The sequence below is a fragment of the Glycine soja genome, chromosome 14 (genome assembly GCF_004193775.1).
Source record: "Glycine soja cultivar W05 chromosome 14, ASM419377v2, whole genome shotgun sequence".
Lineage (NCBI taxonomy): Eukaryota > Viridiplantae > Streptophyta > Magnoliopsida > Fabales > Fabaceae > Glycine > Glycine soja.
In genome coordinates, this window is record NC_041015.1 from 14,261,643 (window position 1) to 14,282,842 (window position 21,200).

At 37.9% G+C, this 21,200-nt stretch overlaps 1 protein-coding gene across 1 annotated transcript; it reads right to left on the reverse strand.

Moving 5' to 3' along the window:
* Nucleotides 1-840: 840 nt before the first annotated feature.
* Nucleotides 841-20,354, reverse strand: LOC114383849. Its single transcript, XM_028343573.1, has 8 exons — nucleotides 20,214-20,354; nucleotides 19,944-20,133; nucleotides 19,693-19,777; nucleotides 19,450-19,577; nucleotides 19,282-19,372; nucleotides 19,051-19,204; nucleotides 1,121-1,180; nucleotides 841-1,002 (listed from the first exon to the last, which is right to left on the reverse strand). The coding sequence occupies exons 1-8, from the start codon at nucleotides 20,352-20,354 to the stop codon at nucleotides 841-843; spliced, it is 1,011 nt and encodes a 336-aa protein (XP_028199374.1).
* Between the last annotated feature and the right edge of the window lie 846 nt (nucleotides 20,355-21,200).

The following is a 21,200-nucleotide window of genomic DNA, read 5'->3' on the forward strand; positions in this document are numbered from 1 at the left end:
GGAAACACCCTTGTCGACCACAAAAAGGAAAAAATATAAAAAGGGTATAAAGGATATAAAGAACATAAAAGGGAACATAAAAATCAAAGTCATGTTTGCACATTCGATTAAAGGCTGCCGTCCCTTGGGACGGGCGTGTGGGGTGCTAATACCTTCCCCGTGCGTAAATACAACTCCCGAACCTTTCACTAAAAGTTCGTAGATCGCGTCTTTTCCGGTTTTTCCGACGTTTTCCTCAAATAAACGTTGGTGGCGACTCCGCGCGTATTCCTTTCGTGGAACACGCATCCCGCGAGTCTCGCGTCGCCCTCCCGCCGAAGGGTAGGTTGCGACAGATGATACATTCAATTAGTTTCTGTTTCTTCCTATTGATTTCTAACTCACTTAAACTTTACACAGTATCATGTTCAATGGAGTCAAAATATCAAATGGTTTTGGTCAACTTTGGTAACAAAAAGAACCGGCAAATCAAACATTAAATTAGATCAATATGTTTTGGTTACCAGGGAACAAACAACAATTTTAAAATATACTCCAACAGTTGAGGTAAGGTCGTTTTTTATTTAATAATTAATAATAAAAAACAGTTTTACAATATTTGCATATGAAGTTAATTGTAATTCTCTGGAAAAGTTTAGACTGATGTCATATAGGCATAACATATGGTAACATTGTTAAAAAAAATTTAACAAAATGTCAGATAGCCATAACATATGGCAATATTAACCTAATGTTTGACATGGATACACAGCAAAATAAGCCAAAGAGGATACTTCAATTACAACTTCCAAATAACAACCAAAATAAAAAGAAGTATGAACTACTTCTAAGCAACCAAATCTATCCAAGTTGCTCGTGTTTTCCTAATTTGTTAGACGATAGTTGGGCATGTGAAATCTGGGAGCTTCTTGCTTCATCACATTCATCATATGGTTTTCGCTTTGTTGGTGTTAAGGGAAGTCCAATAACTGGATCATGATCTGCTGTAATAGAAATGGATTGCTGCATACAATAAACAACAACAATAAGCTTATTTCAAAGTTGAAGCTGGTCCAGTTTTAAAATGAGATACAGAAAACAAAGATGTCCCTGCAAACCGAGACACATTTTTTTAACTCACGGATTCATGTTGGGCAGGATTATTGGAGTCAAGCATTGTAACATTGATCTTTGAACATGCCTGCATGAGACATTCATTAACACCAACATAATCCATGCAAAACAAATGAGCATATGTGATGCAATCCTACCCCGCAAGGGCATTGGATAGAAGACTCCAAGTAGATTGGGCCAGAGATACAAGGGAAGGCCCTAGGGTTCTCATGAGCCTAAGGGTAGATTTTGAGCCCATGGGCTAAGTATTAGCCCTCTTATCTTTGTAAATATTAGAATAGGTTTTTTCCTTCGTTTAGGCCTTGTATTTTGGCCATTCTAGTAGTATAGGGTTTTAACCTTGTATTTCGAGGCATTTTGAGTTGTCTTTGTAGTAGGGACTTTTTTTTGTATTTTCATGTATTTTGTCATAGGGGTGAGCTTAGCTATTATAGGGGGTGTGTAGCTAAGTTCTAGCTTCTCATCTCAAGGAGGTAAGCTTAGCTATTAGAGAGGTGTGTGTACTAAGCTCTAGCTTCTTTAGGAATCTTTTCAAGGAAGCTTCCCAAGGAGGTGAGCTTAGTTATTAGAGGGGTGTGTGTAGCTAAGCTCTAGCTTCTCAAGGAAGTTTTCTCAAAGAAGCTTCTCAAGGAAGTTTTCTCAAGAAAGCTTCTCAAGGAAGCTACATAGTCTATAAATAGAAACATGTGTAACACTTGTTGTAACTTTGATGAATGAGAGTCTTGTGAGACACAACTCAAAGTTCAACTTCTCTCCCTCTTTTATTCCTTCAATTTCGTGCTCCCCCCTCTCTCTTTCTCTCCCTCTTTCTTTTCCTCCATTGAAGCATCCTCTCCAAGCTTCTTATCCAAGGCTCATCTTGGTGGTGAAGCTCCTTCTTCCATGGCTTATTCCTTAATGGATGGCGCCTCCTCTCACCTCTTTTCCTTTGTCTTCCGCTGCATCTCCATGATGGAAAATCACCATTAAAGGACCTCATTGAAGCTCAAAGATCCAGCCTCCATAGAAGCCCCCACAAGCAAGTTTCCATCAAGTGGTAATCAGAGCACAAGAGCTTCAAGTAGGTGCTCCTTAAACCTCCATTAATTTTTTTTTCTTTAACTTCTCTTCCATTGTTGTTTCTTCATTTTTCTCCATGTATCTCCTCACATGTCTTGTTCTAAATGTTGTTAACATGATTCTTTAGAGTTTCCACCGATTAAACTTGCTATAGAAGTTAGATTTGATTTTCTATGGTTCAAATTTCTTGTTCTTGTTCTTGAACCATGAATTGTGTTGAGTTTAGGTTCCTTTGAGTTTTGTCTTGTTATTTTTTCTGGCTGAAACCTAAACCATAAAATTCTTACAAAAATATTAAAGTAGAAGAAAACCTCAAAAATCTAGAGTGACTTGTTCACCTATTGTAGTTTTGTCATAGAAGTCATGTCTAGTCATGAAACTTGTCACATAAGATTTCTTATGTTGTGCTGAATTTTATTTTCTTGTTTCTTTGTCTAACTCATTTGTTCATGAGTGTATGAAATTCTTTTAGCCTATTATTTGATTTGAGTCAAATCTTTCATGTTAATTAGTCCTTAACATGTTCATGCAAAAATCTTAGAGAGTCTTTGATTGTGAACCTTTTCTTGAACTTTTAGGTTTCTTTATGATTGTGTCTATTGTGAATTTGAGTTTTGGTGATTGAATTGCTGGCTTAAATGTTGATCCTAAGTGAATATTGAACTCCGAAAACTGTGGTAAACAATCCTAGTGAGTTCAACATACATAGGAAGGTTGAAAGTAAGCCCAAGGCAATCAATATACCATGCTTAAAGAAACAAATCGCTGGTGCTGGCAGCTTGGACATACAAACTTGTAAAAATTACTGAGAATTAGTCACTTCGAATTTTGAGCTGAAATTTTTACTGAATTTTCTAGACATCTGGAAAAAAGTTATATAAAAAGCAACAAGTGATTTGGATAAAAGGAAAAAATACGAAAAATCGCACAAGTTGGCAGGAAAATCAGTATCCAGAAAAAAAAGGTGAAAGGGAAGGGTGCTTGTTGTTTTGGCTCAAAATTTATTCTATAATTGGAAATTTCAATTCAAAAGTAGTGTGAAGACAAGTTCCAAAGCTAGAGTTTTGTTGAGTCTTTTTTTTTCAGTTTTTTTACTCTACTCTAGAGCCATTCTAAGTTTCTCTTTGAGTCCTAGCTTGCTTCTATGTCCTTTTCATTGCTTTAATTGTTGAATAATCCTTGAAAAATTGTCTTCTTAAAACTCCATTGGTTTAGCTTTCATCATTTTTTTTGGTCTTTGGTTATTGCTTGTCTCTTTGTTTCCTTTTTTGTGGGTTGCCATATAGGGAATTGGAAGGAGGATTGGTGCCATCCCTTGAAGAATTTGAGTCCAGAAGCAAGGGGCCAACCACCTTAAGAGCTATTGGACTAAGAAGCACTCCAAATTGAGTGAATCACCAAAGAGAGAACAACCACCAAAATTGAGGACCGTTTTGTAATTTTTTAATTTGCAATTTACTTACCTTCATTGCTTTCAAGTTTTTGTAACAAAAAGGCCTTTCATTGGAAGTGTGTTGGGAGCCTCCAATAGGTTACCAAACTTCCATTTGTGTGTAATAATTTTAGGCAATTTTTACTTAGGATAGTGAGTGTTTTGTTGGGAACCTTGAATGTGGTCATCCAAACACTCTTAGGATTCACCTAGTTTACATTTCTTGCTTACTTTCATAGCTTATTTCTTTTACCTTCCATTGTCAAACCGCCTAGATAGCTTGCATTTTACCAATTAGTTTTTTTTACCTTATCTTTCACACCTCTTTTAGTGTTTATTTGGCTAGTTTCAACCATAGTTTCTTTTACCTTTTGTTTTCAAACCTCCAACAAGAAAGAACCACAACTTAGGAACCAACATGAGTCATCATTCATCTAGTGTTAATGGCGAGGGTACTAGTCATAAAGACCCTTTATCTAGAATCTTAGATGAGTTGAGTTCCCTCAAGTTATGGAAAGAAAAACAAGAGAGAAAAGAAAAAGGAAAAAAAAGAGTGGAAGAAATAAGTCAAGATGAAAGAAAGAAAATAAGAGAGGAAGAAAGAAGAAAAATAATGAAAGAAATGAAAAGAGAAAAACATGCCTCCTATAGTAGTCATAACTCTTGCAAGAGCCTAAGTGAAGAACTTCGTGACTATTACGAAGGAAGGCATAGGTCACATCTTAGACCTCACTCCCATAGAAGAGAAAAGGAAAGAAAGCCTCAAGAGGCTAACATTAACCTCTCATACTTCCATGGGAAGGACAATGTAGAGGCTAACTTAGATTGGGAAATAAGGGTAGAGCAACAACTTAAAAAGAAGTCTACTTCAAAATCTTATGGCTCTCACTCTTATCCAAAGAAAGACCAAGGTCAAGGCATCTTAGGGGTGACACCTTCTAAGCCCAAAGATGATAAGGGGAAGGCAATAGAAAAGCAAGCCCCTAAGGCTAGTATGCAAGAGAAAACTAGCTCTATAAAGTGCTTTAAATGTCTTGGAAGAGGACACATTACTTCTCAATGCCCCACCACAAAAACCATGATTATGAGGGGCCAAGACATTTATAGTAGCCAAGATGAGGCTACTACTTCACCTTCCTATAGTGAAAGTGAAGAAGCAAAAGGGGAAGAATCTAGTGAAGAAATCTACCCCCAAGAAGATGGACAACCATTAGTGGTTAAAGAGAAGTGCAAGGAGGTAAGTGTCTCCTCCAAGAGGTTAGCTAAGAAAGAAAATCATTTTATAATAAAGACAAACATTAAAGAAACTTTCTGATGCAATCCTACCCCGCAAGGGCATTGGCTAGAAGACTCCAAGTAGATTGGGCTAGAGATCCAAGGCAAGGCCCTAGGGTTCTCATGAGCCTTAGGGTAGATTTCGAGCCCATGGGCTAAGTATGAGCCCGCTTATCTTTTTAAATATTAGAATAGGTTATTCCTTCGTCTAGGCCTTGTATTTTGGCCATTCTAGTAGTATAGGGTTTTAGCCTTGTATTTTGGGGCATTTTGAGTTGTCTTTGTAATAAGGACTTTATTTGTTATTTTCATGTTTTTTTTGTCATGGGGGTGAGCTTAGCTATTATAGGGGGTGTGTAGCTAAGCTCTAGCTTCTCATCTCAAGGAGGTGAGCTTAGCTATTAGAGAGGTATGTGTAGCTAAGCTCTAGCTTCTTTAGGAATCTTCTTAAGGAAGCTTCTCAAGGAGGTGAGCTTAGTTATGAGAGGGGTGTGTGTAGCTAAGCTCTAGCTTCTCAAGGAAGTTTTCTCAAAGAAGCTTCTCAAGGAAGTTTTCTCAAGAAAGCTTCTCAAGGAAGCTACCTAGTCTATAAATAGAAGCATGTGTAACACTTGTTGTAACTTTGATGAATGAGAGTCTTGTGAGACACAATTCAAAGTTCAACTTCTCTCCCTCTTTTATTCCTTCAATTTCGTGCTCCCCCCTCTCTCTTTCTCTCCCTCTTTCTTTTCCTCCATTGAAGCATCCTTCCAAGCTTCTTATCCAAGGCTCATCTTGGTGGTGAAGCTCCTTCTTCCATGGCTTATTCCCTAGTGGATGGCGCCTCCTCTCACCTCTTCTCCTTTGTCTTCCGCTGCATCTCCATGGTGGAAAATCACCATTAAAGGACCTCATTGAAGCTCAAAGATTCAGCCTCCATAGAAGCTCCACAAGCAAGCTTCCATCACTTTCCCTCTTAGACAACCTCCACATTTTCTCTTTTGTAAAAAGACACTTGCTAGCATTGCCACACCTCTTGGGCTTGAATTTATTCCTCAAGTAAAGAAGTTGTTGGATGGGGGTTTGGTTCGCAAGAGCTTAAATCCTTGTGCTTTGTTGGTGCCCAAAATAGGTATTATTAGGCACCAAGTCCCTAAAATAGGTGGTATGATGAATGTTTTGAGTTGTGCAACCCTCTTTTGTAAAATCACTCGTACACCTAACATTTTCATGGTGTGTGTACATAGGGACCCATTAGGTAGGTTTGTTCTTATTTTTAGTTTCAATACAAACTTAGGTACTCATGTGGGACACCTTAGGTTTGTCATACTTTTTGGTAGGAATAATCAATATGAAAATACAGAAAAAGGTATGTTTTATTGCGTTACTTTTCTTAATTTTTCAAATAGTGATCAACGGGTTCCCATGAACCCTAAGAGAATAAAGGTCATTCCTGAGTGGCCCACTCCACCAAGTATAAGAAAAATTTGGGGCTTCCATGACTTAACAAACTTTTACAAAAGGTTTGTCCCATATTTTTTTATACTTGTAGCACCATTCATTGAGTTGGTGAGAAACCATGTTCCTTCATGGGAAGATGCCCAGGAAATGGGTTTTCAGACCTTACCTTACTTCAACATACCAAACACCACTAATACATATGTTTTTGTTCTTTTTATAGGTGTTGAGGGAAGGAGCCCAGAGTATGAAGAACCTCGAGATTTGAGGTCAAATCCTTTCCAAGGTGGAGGGAATGATGCAATCCTACCCCGCAAGGGCATTGGATAGAAGACTCCAAGTAGATTGGGCCAGAGATACAAGGGAAGGCCCTAGGGTTCTCATGAGCCTTAGGGTAGATTTTGAGCCCATGGGCTAAGTATTAGCCCTCTTATCTTTGTAAATATTAGAATAGGTTTTTTCCTTCATTTAGGCCTTGTATTTTGGCCATTCTAGTAGTATAGGGTTTTAACCTTGTATTTCGAGGCATTTTGAGTTGTCTTTGTAGTAGGGACTTTTTTTTTGTATTTTCATGTATTTGTCATAGGGGTGAGCTTAGCTATTATAGGGGGTGTGTAGCTAAGTTCTAGCTTCTCATCTCAAGGAGGTGAGCTTAGCTATTAGAGAGGTGTGTGTACTAAGCTCTAGCTTCTTTAGGAATCTTTTCAAGGAAGCTTCCCAAGGAGGTGAGCTTAGTTATTAGAGGGGTGTGTGTAGCTAAGCTCTAGCTTCTCAAGGAAGTTTTCTCAAAGAAGCTTCTCAAGGAAGTTTTCTCAAGAAAGCTTCTCAAGGAAGCTACATAGTCTATAAATAGAAACATGTGTAACACTTGTTGTAACTTTGATGAATGAGAGTCTTGTGAGACACAACTCAAAGTTCAACTTCTCTCCCTCTTTTATTCCTTCAATTTCGTGCTCCCCCCTCTCTCTTTCTCTCCCTCTTTCTTTTCCTCCATTGAAGCATCCTCTCCAAGCTTCTTATCCAAGGCTCATCTTGGTGGTGAAGCTCCTTCTTCCATGGCTTATTCCTTAATGGATGGCGCCTTCTCTCACCTCTTTTCCTTTTCTTCCGCTGCATCTCCATGGTGGAAAATCACCATTAAAGGACCCCATTGAAGCTCAAAGATCCAGCCTCCATAGAAGCCCCCACAAGCAAGTTTCCATCAAGTGGTAATCAGAGCACAAGAGCTTCAAGTAGGTGCTCCTTAAACCTCCATTAATTTTTTTTTCTTTAACTTCTCTTCCATTGTTGTTTCTTCATTTTTCTCCATGTATCTCCTCACATGTCTTGTTCTAAATGTTGTTAACATGATTCTTTAGAGTTTCCACCGATTAAACTTGCTATAGAAGTTAGATTTGATTTTCTATGGTTCAAATTTCTTGTTCTTGTTCTTGAACCATGAATTGTGTTGAGTTTAGGTTCCTTTGAGTTTTGTCTTGTTATTTTTTCTGGCTGAAACCTAAACCATAAAATTCTTACAAAAATATTAAAGTAGAAGAAAACCTCAAAAATCTAGAGTGACTTGTTCACCTATTGTAGTTTTGTCATAGAAGTCATGTCTAGTCATGAAACTTGTCACATAAGATTTCTTATGTTGTGCTGAATTTTATTTTCTTGTTTCTTTGTCTAACTCATTTGTTCATGAGTGTATGAAATTCTTTTAGCCTATTATTTGATTTGAGTCAAATCTTTCATGTTAATTAGTCCTTAACATGTTCATGCAAAAATCTTAGAGAGTCTTTGATTGTGAACCTTTTCTTGAACTTTTAGGTTTCTTTATGATTGTGTCTATTGTGAATTTGAGTTTTGGTGATTGAATTGCTGGCTTAAATGTTGATCCTAAGTGAATATTGAACTCCGAAAACTGTGGTAAACAATCCTAGTGAGTTCAACATACATAGGAAGGTTGAAAGTAAGCCCAAGGCAATCAATATACCATGCTTAAAGAAACAAATCGCTGGTGCTGGCAGCTTGGACATACAAACTTGTAAAAATTACTGAGAATTAGTCACTTCGAATTTTGAGCTGAAATTTTTACTGAATTTTCTAGACATCTGGAAAAAAGTTATATAAAAAGCAACAAGTGATTTGGATAAAAGGAAAAAATACGAAAAATCGCACAAGTTGGCAGGAAAATCAGTATCCAGAAAAAAAAGGTGAAAGGGAAGGGTGCTTGTTGTTTTGGCTCAAAATTTATTCTATAATTGGAAATTTCAATTCAAAAGTAGTGTGAAGACAAGTTCCAAAGCTAGAGTTTTGTTGAGTCTTTTTTTTTCAGTTTTTTTACTCTACTCTAGAGCCATTCTAAGTTTCTCTTTGAGTCCTAGCTTGCTTCTATGTCCTTTTCATTGCTTTAATTGTTGAATAATCCTTGAAAAATTGTCTTCTTAAAACTCCATTGGTTTAGCTTTCATCATTTTTTTTGGTCTTTGGTTATTGCTTGTCTCTTTGTTTCCTTTTTTGTGGGTTGCCATATAGGGAATTGGAAGGAGGATTGGTGCCATCCCTTGAAGAATTTGAGTCCAGAAGCAAGGGGCCAACCACCTTAAGAGCTATTGGACTAAGAAGCACTCCAAATTGAGTGAATCACCAAAGAGAGAACAACCACCAAAATTGAGGACCGTTTTGTAATTTTTTAATTTGCAATTTACTTACCTTCATTGCTTTCAAGTTTTTGTAACAAAAAGGCCTTTCATTGGAAGTGTGTTGGGAGCCTCCAATAGGTTACCAAACTTCCATTTGTGTGTAATAATTTTAGGCAATTTTTACTTAGGATAGTGAGTGTTTTGTTGGGAACCTTGAATGTGGTCATCCAAACACTCTTAGGATTCACCTAGTTTACATTTCTTGCTTACTTTCATAGCTTATTTCTTTTACCTTCCATTGTCAAACCGCCTAGATAGCTTGCATTTTACCAATTAGTTTTTTTTACCTTATCTTTCACACCTCTTTTAGTGTTTATTTGGCTAGTTTCAACCATAGTTTCTTTTACCTTTTGTTTTCAAACCTCCAACAAGAAAGAACCACAACTTAGGAACCAACATGAGTCATCATTCATCTAGTGTTAATGGCGAGGGTACTAGTCATAAAGACCCTTTATCTAGAATCTTAGATGAGTTGAGTTCCCTCAAGTTATGGAAAGAAAAACAAGAGAGAAAAGAAAAAGGAAAAAAAAGAGTGGAAGAAATAAGTCAAGATGAAAGAAAGAAAATAAGAGAGGAAGAAAGAAGAAAAATAATGAAAGAAATGAAAAGAGAAAAACATGCCTCCTATAGTAGTCATAACTCTTGCAAGAGCCTAAGTGAAGAACTTCGTGACTATTACGAAGGAAGGCATAGGTCACATCTTAGACCTCACTCCCATAGAAGAGAAAAGGAAAGAAAGCCTCAAGAGGCTAACATTAACCTCTCATACTTCCATGGGAAGGACAATGTAGAGGCTAACTTAGATTGGGAAATAAGGGTAGAGCAACAACTTAAAAAGAAGTCTACTTCAAAATCTTATGGCTCTCACTCTTATCCAAAGAAAGACCAAGGTCAAGGCATCTTAGGGGTGACACCTTCTAAGCCCAAAGATGATAAGGGGAAGGCAATAGAAAAGCAAGCCCCTAAGGCTAGTATGCAAGAGAAAACTAGCTCTATAAAGTGCTTTAAATGTCTTGGAAGAGGACACATTACTTCTCAATGCCCCACCACAAAAACCATGATTATGAGGGGCCAAGACATTTATAGTAGCCAAGATGAGGCTACTACTTCACCTTCCTATAGTGAAAGTGAAGAAGCAAAAGGGGAAGAATCTAGTGAAGAAATCTACCCCCAAGAAGATGGACAACCATTAGTGGTTAAAGAGAAGTGCAAGGAGGTAAGTGTCTCCTCCAAGAGGTTAGCTAAGAAAGAAAATCATTTTATAATAAAGACAAACATTAAAGAAACTTTCTGATGCAATCCTACCCCGCAAGGGCATTGGCTAGAAGACTCCAAGTAGATTGGGCTAGAGATCCAAGGCAAGGCCCTAGGGTTCTCATGAGCCTTAGGGTAGATTTCGAGCCCATGGGCTAAGTATGAGCCCGCTTATCTTTTTAAATATTAGAATAGGTTATTCCTTCGTCTAGGCCTTGTATTTTGGCCATTCTAGTAGTATAGGGTTTTAGCCTTGTATTTTGGGGCATTTTGAGTTGTCTTTGTAATAAGGACTTTATTTGTTATTTTCATGTTTTTTTTGTCATGGGGGTGAGCTTAGCTATTATAGGGGGTGTGTAGCTAAGCTCTAGCTTCTCATCTCAAGGAGGTGAGCTTAGCTATTAGAGAGGTATGTGTAGCTAAGCTCTAGCTTCTTTAGGAATCTTCTTAAGGAAGCTTCTCAAGGAGGTGAGCTTAGTTATGAGAGGGGTGTGTGTAGCTAAGCTCTAGCTTCTCAAGGAAGTTTTCTCAAAGAAGCTTCTCAAGGAAGTTTTCTCAAGAAAGCTTCTCAAGGAAGCTACCTAGTCTATAAATAGAAGCATGTGTAACACTTGTTGTAACTTTGATGAATGAGAGTCTTGTGAGACACAATTCAAAGTTCAACTTCTCTCCCTCTTTTATTCCTTCAATTTCGTGCTCCCCCCTCTCTCTTTCTCTCCCTCTTTCTTTTCCTCCATTGAAGCATCCTTCCAAGCTTCTTATCCAAGGCTCATCTTGGTGGTGAAGCTCCTTCTTCCATGGCTTATTCCCTAGTGGATGGCGCCTCCTCTCACCTCTTCTCCTTTGTCTTCCGCTGCATCTCCATGGTGGAAAATCACCATTAAAGGACCTCATTGAAGCTCAAAGATTCAGCCTCCATAGAAGCTCCACAAGCAAGCTTCCATCACTTTCCCTCTTAGACAACCTCCACATTTTCTCTTTTGTAAAAAGACACTTGCTAGCATTGCCACACCTCTTGGGCTTGAATTTATTCCTCAAGTAAAGAAGTTGTTGGATGGGGGTTTGGTTCGCAAGAGCTTAAATCCTTGTGCTTTGTTGGTGCCCAAAATAGGTATTATTAGGCACCAAGTCCCTAAAATAGGTGGTATGATGAATGTTTTGAGTTGTGCAACCCTCTTTTGTAAAATCACTCGTACACCTAACATTTTCATGGTGTGTGTACATAGGGACCCATTAGGTAGGTTTGTTCTTATTTTTAGTTTCAATACAAACTTAGGTACTCATGTGGGACACCTTAGGTTTGTCATACTTTTTGGTAGGAATAATCAATATGAAAATACAGAAAAAGGTATGTTTTATTGCGTTACTTTTCTTAATTTTTCAAATAGTGATCAACGGGTTCCCATGAACCCTAAGAGAATAAAGGTCATTCCTGAGTGGCCCACTCCACCAAGTATAAGAAAAATTTGGGGCTTCCATGACTTAACAAACTTTTACAAAAGGTTTGTCCCATATTTTTCTATACTTGTAGCACCATTCATTGAGTTGGTGAGAAACCATGTTCCTTCATGGGAAGATGCCCAGGAAATGGGTTTTCAGACCTTACCTTACTTCAACATACCAAACACCACTAATACATATGTTTTTGTTCTTTTTATAGGTGTTGAGGGAAGGAGCCCAGAGTATGAAGAACCTCGAGATTTGAGGTCAAATCCTTTCCAAGGTGGAGGGAATGATGCAATCCTACCCCGCAAGGGCATTGGATAGAAGACTCCAAGTAGATTGGGCCAGAGATACAAGGGAAGGCCCTAGGGTTCTCATGAGCCTTAGGGTAGATTTTGAGCCCATGGGCTAAGTATTAGCCCTCTTATCTTTGTAAATATTAGAATAGGTTTTTTCCTTCATTTAGGCCTTGTATTTTGGCCATTCTAGTAGTATAGGGTTTTAACCTTGTATTTCGAGGCATTTTGAGTTGTCTTTGTAGTAGGGACTTTTTTTTTGTATTTTCATGTATTTGTCATAGGGGTGAGCTTAGCTATTATAGGGGGTGTGTAGCTAAGTTCTAGCTTCTCATCTCAAGGAGGTGAGCTTAGCTATTAGAGAGGTGTGTGTACTAAGCTCTAGCTTCTTTAGGAATCTTTTCAAGGAAGCTTCCCAAGGAGGTGAGCTTAGTTATTAGAGGGGTGTGTGTAGCTAAGCTCTAGCTTCTCAAGGAAGTTTTCTCAAAGAAGCTTCTCAAGGAAGTTTTCTCAAGAAAGCTTCTCAAGGAAGCTACATAGTCTATAAATAGAAACATGTGTAACACTTGTTGTAACTTTGATGAATGAGAGTCTTGTGAGACACAACTCAAAGTTCAACTTCTCTCCCTCTTTTATTCCTTCAATTTCGTGCTCCCCCCTCTCTCTTTCTCTCCCTCTTTCTTTTCCTCCATTGAAGCATCCTCTCCAAGCTTCTTATCCAAGGCTCATCTTGGTGGTGAAGCTCCTTCTTCCATGGCTTATTCCTTAATGGATGGCGCCTTCTCTCACCTCTTTTCCTTTTCTTCCGCTGCATCTCCATGGTGGAAAATCACCATTAAAGGACCCCATTGAAGCTCAAAGATCCAGCCTCCATAGAAGCCCCCACAAGCAAGTTTCCATCAAGTGGTAATCAGAGCACAAGAGCTTCAAGTAGGTGCTCCTTAAACCTCCATTAATTTTTTTTTCTTTAACTTCTCTTCCATTGTTGTTTCTTCATTTTTCTCCATGTATCTCCTCACATGTCTTGTTCTAAATGTTGTTAACATGATTCTTTAGAGTTTCCACCGATTAAACTTGCTATAGAAGTTAGATTTGATTTTCTATGGTTCAAATTTCTTGTTCTTGTTCTTGAACCATGAATTGTGTTGAGTTTAGGTTCCTTTGAGTTTTGTCTTGTTATTTTTTCTGGCTGAAACCTAAACCATAAAATTCTTACAAAAATATTAAAGTAGAAGAAAACCTCAAAAATCTAGAGTGACTTGTTCACCTATTGTAGTTTTGTCATAGAAGTCATGTCTAGTCATGAAACTTGTCACATAAGATTTCTTATGTTGTGCTGAATTTTATTTTCTTGTTTCTTTGTCTAACTCATTTGTTCATGAGTGTATGAAATTCTTTTAGCCTATTATTTGATTTGAGTCAAATCTTTCATGTTAATTAGTCCTTAACATGTTCATGCAAAAATCTTAGAGAGTCTTTGATTGTGAACCTTTTCTTGAACTTTTAGGTTTCTTTATGATTGTGTCTATTGTGAATTTGAGTTTTGGTGATTGAATTGCTGGCTTAAATGTTGATCCTAAGTGAATATTGAACTCCGAAAACTGTGGTAAACAATCCTAGTGAGTTCAACATACATAGGAAGGTTGAAAGTAAGCCCAAGGCAATCAATATACCATGCTTAAAGAAACAAATCGCTGGTGCTGGCAGCTTGGACATACAAACTTGTAAAAATTACTGAGAATTAGTCACTTCGAATTTTGAGCTGAAATTTTTACTGAATTTTCTAGACATCTGGAAAAAAGTTATATAAAAAGCAACAAGTGATTTGGATAAAAGGAAAAAATACGAAAAATCGCACAAGTTGGCAGGAAAATCAGTATCCAGAAAAAAAAGGTGAAAGGGAAGGGTGCTTGTTGTTTTGGCTCAAAATTTATTCTATAATTGGAAATTTCAATTCAAAAGTAGTGTGAAGACAAGTTCCAAAGCTAGAGTTTTGTTGAGTCTTTTTTTTTCAGTTTTTTTACTCTACTCTAGAGCCATTCTAAGTTTCTCTTTGAGTCCTAGCTTGCTTCTATGTCCTTTTCATTGCTTTAATTGTTGAATAATCCTTGAAAAATTGTCTTCTTAAAACTCCATTGGTTTAGCTTTCATCATTTTTTTTGGTCTTTGGTTATTGCTTGTCTCTTTGTTTCCTTTTTTGTGGGTTGCCATATAGGGAATTGGAAGGAGGATTGGTGCCATCCCTTGAAGAATTTGAGTCCAGAAGCAAGGGGCCAACCACCTTAAGAGCTATTGGACTAAGAAGCACTCCAAATTGAGTGAATCACCAAAGAGAGAACAACCACCAAAATTGAGGACCGTTTTGTAATTTTTTAATTTGCAATTTACTTACCTTCATTGCTTTCAAGTTTTTTGTAACAAAAAGGCCTTTCATTGGAAGTGTGTTGGGAGCCTCCAATAGGTTACCAAACTTCCATTTGTGTGTAATAATTTTAGGCAATTTTTACTTAGGATAGTGAGTGTTTTGTTGGGAACCTTGAATGTGGTCATCCAAACACTCTTAGGATTCACCTAGTTTACATTTCTTGCTTACTTTCATAGCTTATTTCTTTTACCTTCCATTGTCAAACCGCCTAGATAGCTTGCATTTTACCAATTAGTTTTTTTTACCTTATCTTTCACACCTCTTTTAGTGTTTATTTGGCTAGTTTCAACCATAGTTTCTTTTACCTTTTGTTTTCAAACCTCCAACAAGAAAGAACCACAACTTAGGAACCAACATGAGTCATCATTCATCTAGTGTTAATGGCGAGGGTACTAGTCATAAAGACCCTTTATCTAGAATCTTAGATGAGTTGAGTTCCCTCAAGTTATGGAAAGAAAAACAAGAGAGAAAAGAAAAAGGAAAAAAAAGAGTGGAAGAAATAAGTCAAGATGAAAGAAAGAAAATAAGAGAGGAAGAAAGAAGAAAAATAATGAAAGAAATGAAAAGAGAAAAACATGCCTCCTATAGTAGTCATAACTCTTGCAAGAGCCTAAGTGAAGAACTTCGTGACTATTACGAAGGAAGGCATAGGTCACATCTTAGACCTCACTCCCATAGAAGAGAAAAGGAAAGAAAGCCTCAAGAGGCTAACATTAACCTCTCATACTTCCATGGGAAGGACAATGTAGAGGCTAACTTAGATTGGGAAATAAGGGTAGAGCAACAACTTAAAAAGAAGTCTACTTCAAAATCTTATGGCTCTCACTCTTATCCAAAGAAAGACCAAGGTCAAGGCATCTTAGGGGTGACACCTTCTAAGCCCAAAGATGATAAGGGGAAGGCAATAGAAAAGCAAGCCCCTAAGGCTAGTATGCAAGAGAAAACTAGCTCTATAAAGTGCTTTAAATGTCTTGGAAGAGGACACATTACTTCTCAATGCCCCACCACAAAAACCATGATTATGAGGGGCCAAGACATTTATAGTAGCCAAGATGAGGCTACTACTTCACCTTCCTATAGTGAAAGTGAAGAAGCAAAAGGGGAAGAATCTAGTGAAGAAATCTACCCCCAAGAAGATGGACAACCATTAGTGGTTAAAGAGAAGTGCAAGGAGGTAAGTGTCTCCTCCAAGAGGTTAGCTAAGAAAGAAAATCATTTTATAATAAAGACAAACATTAAAGAAACTTTCTGATGCAATCCTACCCCGCAAGGGCATTGGCTAGAAGACTCCAAGTAGATTGGGCTAGAGATCCAAGGCAAGGCCCTAGGGTTCTCATGAGCCTTAGGGTAGATTTCGAGCCCATGGGCTAAGTATGAGCCCGCTTATCTTTTTAAATATTAGAATAGGTTATTCCTTCGTCTAGGCCTTGTATTTTGGCCATTCTAGTAGTATAGGGTTTTAGCCTTGTATTTTGGGGCATTTTGAGTTGTCTTTGTAATAAGGACTTTATTTGTTATTTTCATGTTTTTTTTGTCATGGGGGTGAGCTTAGCTATTATAGGGGGTGTGTAGCTAAGCTCTAGCTTCTCATCTCAAGGAGGTGAGCTTAGCTATTAGAGAGGTATGTGTAGCTAAGCTCTAGCTTCTTTAGGAATCTTCTTAAGGAAGCTTCTCAAGGAGGTGAGCTTAGTTATGAGAGGGGTGTGTGTAGCTAAGCTCTAGCTTCTCAAGGAAGTTTTCTCAAAGAAGCTTCTCAAGGAAGTTTTCTCAAGAAAGCTTCTCAAGGAAGCTACCTAGTCTATAAATAGAAGCATGTGTAACACTTGTTGTAACTTTGATGAATGAGAGTCTTGTGAGACACAATTCAAAGTTCAACTTCTCTCCCTCTTTTATTCCTTCAATTTCGTGCTCCCCCCTCTCTCTTTCTCTCCCTCTTTCTTTTCCTCCATTGAAGCATCCTTCCAAGCTTCTTATCCAAGGCTCATCTTGGTGGTGAAGCTCCTTCTTCCATGGCTTATTCCCTAGTGGATGGCGCCTCCTCTCACCTCTTCTCCTTTGTCTTCCGCTGCATCTCCATGGTGGAAAATCACCATTAAAGGACCTCATTGAAGCTCAAAGATTCAGCCTCCATAGAAGCTCCACAAGCAAGCTTCCATCACTTTCCCTCTTAGACAACCTCCACATTTTCTCTTTTGTAAAAAGACACTTGCTAGCATTGCCACACCTCTTGGGCTTGAATTTATTCCTCAAGTAAAGAAGTTGTTGGATGGGGGTTTGGTTCGCAAGAGCTTAAATCCTTGTGCTTTGTTGGTGCCCAAAATAGGTATTATTAGGCACCAAGTCCCTAAAATAGGTGGTATGATGAATGTTTTGAGTTGTGCAACCCTCTTTTGTAAAATCACTCGTACACCTAACATTTTCATGGTGTGTGTACATAGGGACCCATTAGGTAGGTTTGTTCTTATTTTTAGTTTCAATACAAACTTAGGTACTCATGTGGGACACCTTAGGTTTGTCATACTTTTTGGTAGGAATAATCAATATGAAAATACAGAAAAAGGTATGTTTTATTGCGTTACTTTTCTTAATTTTTCAAATAGTGATCAACGGGTTCCCATGAACCCTAAGAGAATAAAGGTCATTCCTGAGTGGCCCACTCCACCAAGTATAAGAAAAATTTGGGGCTTCCATGACTTAACAAACTTTTACAAAAGGTTTGTCCCATATTTTTCTATACTTGTAGCACCATTCATTGAGTTGGTGAGAAACCATGTTCCTTCATGGGAAGATGCCCAGGAAATGGGTTTTCAGACCTTACCTTACTTCAACATACCAAACACCACTAATACATATGTTTTTGTTCTTTTTATAGGTGTTGAGGGAAGGAGCCCAGAGTATGAAGAACCTCGAGATTTGAGGTCAAATCCTTTCCAAGGTGGAGGGAATGATGCAATCCTACCCCGCAAGGGCATTGGATAGAAGACTCCAAGTAGATTGGGCCAGAGATACAAGGGAAGGCCCTAGGGTTCTCATGAGCCTTAGGGTAGATTTTGAGCCCATGGGCTAAGTATTAGCCCTCTTATCTTTGTAAATATTAGAATAGGTTTTTTCCTTCATTTAGGCCTTGTATTTTGGCCATTCTAGTAGTATAGGGTTTTAACCTTGTATTTCGAGGCATTTTGAGTTGTCTTTGTAGTAGGGACTTTTTTTTTGTATTTTCATGTATTTGTCATAGGGGTGAGCTTAGCTATTATAGGGGGTGTGTAGCTAAGTTCTAGCTTCTCATCTCAAGGAGGTGAGCTTAGCTATTAGAGAGGTGTGTGTACTAAGCTCTAGCTTCTTTAGGAATCTTTTCAAGGAAGCTTCCCAAGGAGGTGAGCTTAGTTATTAGAGGGGTGTGTGTAGCTAAGCTCTAGCTTCTCAAGGAAGTTTTCTCAAAGAAGCTTCTCAAGGAAGTTTTCTCAAGAAAGCTTCTCAAGGAAGCTACATAGTCTATAAATAGAAACATGTGTAACACTTGTTGTAACTTTGATGAATGAGAGTCTTGTGAGACACAACTCAAAGTTCAACTTCTCTCCCTCTTTTATTCCTTCAATTTCGTGCTCCCCCCTCTCTCTTTCTCTCCCTCTTTCTTTTCCTCCATTGAAGCATCCTCTCCAAGCTTCTTATCCAAGGCTCATCTTGGTGGTGAAGCTCCTTCTTCCATGGCTTATTCCTTAATGGATGGCGCCTTCTCTCACCTCTTTTCCTTTTCTTCCGCTGCATCTCCATGGTGGAAAATCACCATTAAAGGACCCCATTGAAGCTCAAAGATCCAGCCTCCATAGAAGCCCCCACAAGCAAGTTTCCATCAATATGGATAACATATAGATATGACAATAATCACTGAAATAAACTTCATGAAACAGGACCTCAACATCGGGCAACATGTCGAGCACAATGTTGATGAAACTTAAGTCACTTGAGCATTTCAGAACAACTGAATTTTTATACTTTGGTTGGACCTTGATTTTAAAGGCAAGCACATTACCCAGGAACTTATCAAGTGCTTCAGACGATGCATTTAAATTGAGATCACCATCCTTGAACAAAGATAATCAATTTCTGCATCAAACAGTTGTGATGATAGCAGATAACATACAAATAAAACATAATTTCAACATTCAAAAGTCATGTTTGATAATGCAAGGACCTACTGCTATTTTGAGACAATTGACTTCATCAGCTGATTGTCCAATCGATTCATTGCATTCACGATCCCAAAGCAGGAATCTTGTGCTTTTGTCTTTGTGATTCACCATCACCTCTACTCTACACCTGAAACATATATAATAGTGTTTAAATGATGCATATATTAAGGGAACAAAAATTGGAAAAGGGTTATAATGACCTAAGCATAGCTCGATCATTATGTTTGCCACATGCACATGTGAACGGTTCTGTGTATATATCAGTTTTCTTGTGGCACTAAATGCAAGTTGCATAACACCATGAATGATTGTCTATAACAATCTTCGTGATTGTGCCAACAGTAACACAAACAAATTCCTAGGGAAAATAACATAGGCATCACATTTTGCAGTAGGTGGTCAAGGATTGAATAAATAGGCAAAACATAAATAAGCTAATTACTTCACAAATGTTGTTTATCTCAGAAATGGTCTTTGCCTCAGACTTCGAAATAAATGTTTCCTTTGATGATAATTGCGTAGAACCCGAAAGTTGAGAGCTCCCTTGGCCACGACCTCTCAACACCGATCGGACCTCAATGCCCAATTCTGAAAGCCTACACATATACAATCAATACCAAAGCCAAGAAAAAAAAACAGCCAACATATGTTAAGTACGACATGAGGAAAATACCTCTGATTGAATTCTTGGATCTGGACTACCGGTTCATTATTAGCTAACTTTGAAGCCTTCAAAGAATTGCTAACTGATGGTGGATAGGATCCTGCATCATTCAGAAACAGAAACATCAGATGGCACGTGATAAACAGAAGAACTAACAAACTCTGTACGACAGTATACCCTGAGCTTCCTTAATTCTCGCATTGGTTAACAACACAATAATGGGGCTTTCACTCTCATGCTCATCTAAGTATTCCAAGAATTGAAGGCAATAATCGTCCCATATAGTGCAAGACAAAAATTGGTCACTGTTGGAAACAAATGATGGTCTCAACATAATACAATCATGCACATAACTTCACAAAACAGGCAAATAAAACTGGCACAAACATAAATAAGGTATAGAACAGATTGGACATTCACCTCAAGTCACTTAGTTTAAAAACAACCCTTCTACTCTTTGGTGAAACATGGCAAAAGACAATCTCATCAACCACACCAATGATGTCTAAAAAAAGGATGAAAATTAAGAAATGGTATTTCAAAAAGCCTAATGTTGGTTCCAAAATCAGTCGTGAAAATCTAGCTGGACTCACCAACCAATAGACTAGGTTGGAACTGGCCAGAAATGACATTGCTAAATTCTGTAAATTTGTATTTTTAAAAAGGCAGACCATCCAATTCACACTGCCTAACTATGGTAACTCCAGTAAACGCTAATTTATATGGATGATCACAAACTTTGTATTGGCCGTCATTCTTGATGACCCTAAAATTGTGCATGACATAAGTACAATTTTCCTTCAAGTCCATTTTCCAAGCCTTTAACTGGTCTTGCTTACAAACAACATGGATTTCATCACCCTAAGCATGAGCAAAATATATAACTAATAGGTACAAAGGTAGACAAATGAAAAAAAAAAACCCACAAAATGAAAGCATACACTGGAGTCAACCATAACCATCTTAGCTTGTTCAGACTTGTTCGCCACACCAACAAACCAAAGATCAGTGATCCTCATAGCAAGTTTAAGAGTTTCTTTTGATCCATCAACGGTCTTGATCTTGTCAGGAATACGCGCCATTAGGCTGCACAAAACTTGAACAACAACACAACACCGAAATCACAGAACAACTACATAATATGACAACAACAACTAACACAATGTTGATTTTGGAAAACAACAATCATGATTGAAACAATAAATAAGATCATTGAACTACAAAGAACAGTTTTGTTGAGCTGATTGTGCCTTTTTTTGGTCCTGGCTAAATGACAACCAACACCAACACCAAAAAGAAAGAACAATATATGGTAGTTATGAGGCACAAAACATTTCAGGTATGCTGAATAACATCAAACAAACCAGCAGTGCAAAAAACCGGTCAGTAACCAAACATGCATAAATCTGAGCCAAATTTTAAGCCTGGGAATAACACCTTACCTATTCTGCGATTTCTTTGGTCCTGTCTAAATGACAACCAACACATACACAAAAACACATTAGGCAAGCCAGGGAGGGAAAAAAATAGTTAACAACCAAACATGCATAAATATCAGAAAACATTTCAGGCATGGTCATCATAGCTTACCTCTATATTCTTCTGTCAAACACTGAACAACATCACAGAAATAAGGGCTGCAAAAAATTAGTCACCAGAAAGAAGCATGAAAAAGACAAAACAGAAAGAAACAAACTTGCCTTGTGAATGCTTCTTCGTGTTTGGCTCCCCTAAATGACAACCAAACATGCATAAATGTCAGAAAAAATTTTAGGCATGGTCATTATAGCTTACCTCGCATACTCTTCTGTCAAACACTGAACAACAGCAGGGCCAAAAACAGGAAAAAAAACTAACAAAATTCACACAAACAAAGCAAAAAACGTCAATGTGTGTGAACAACAAATAAACAACAACAGGAAAAAAAA

What these genes read in the sequence shown, in the direction of transcription:
- LOC114383849 (XM_028343573.1), bottom strand. Translation starts at nt 20,354, where the DNA reads ATGGCGCGTATTCCTGACAAGATCAAGACCGTTGATGGATCAAAAGAA. An exon ending in TTTAAACTAAGTGACTTGAG is followed by an intron (nt 19,578 to 19,692) that starts GTGAATGTCCAA and finishes TGTTTCCAACAG; the next exon opens with TGACCAATTTTTGTCTTGCA. An exon ending in GAGAATTAAGGAAGCTCAGG is followed by an intron (nt 19,373 to 19,449) that starts GTATACTGTCGT and finishes TGAATGATGCAG; the next exon opens with GATCCTATCCACCATCAGTT.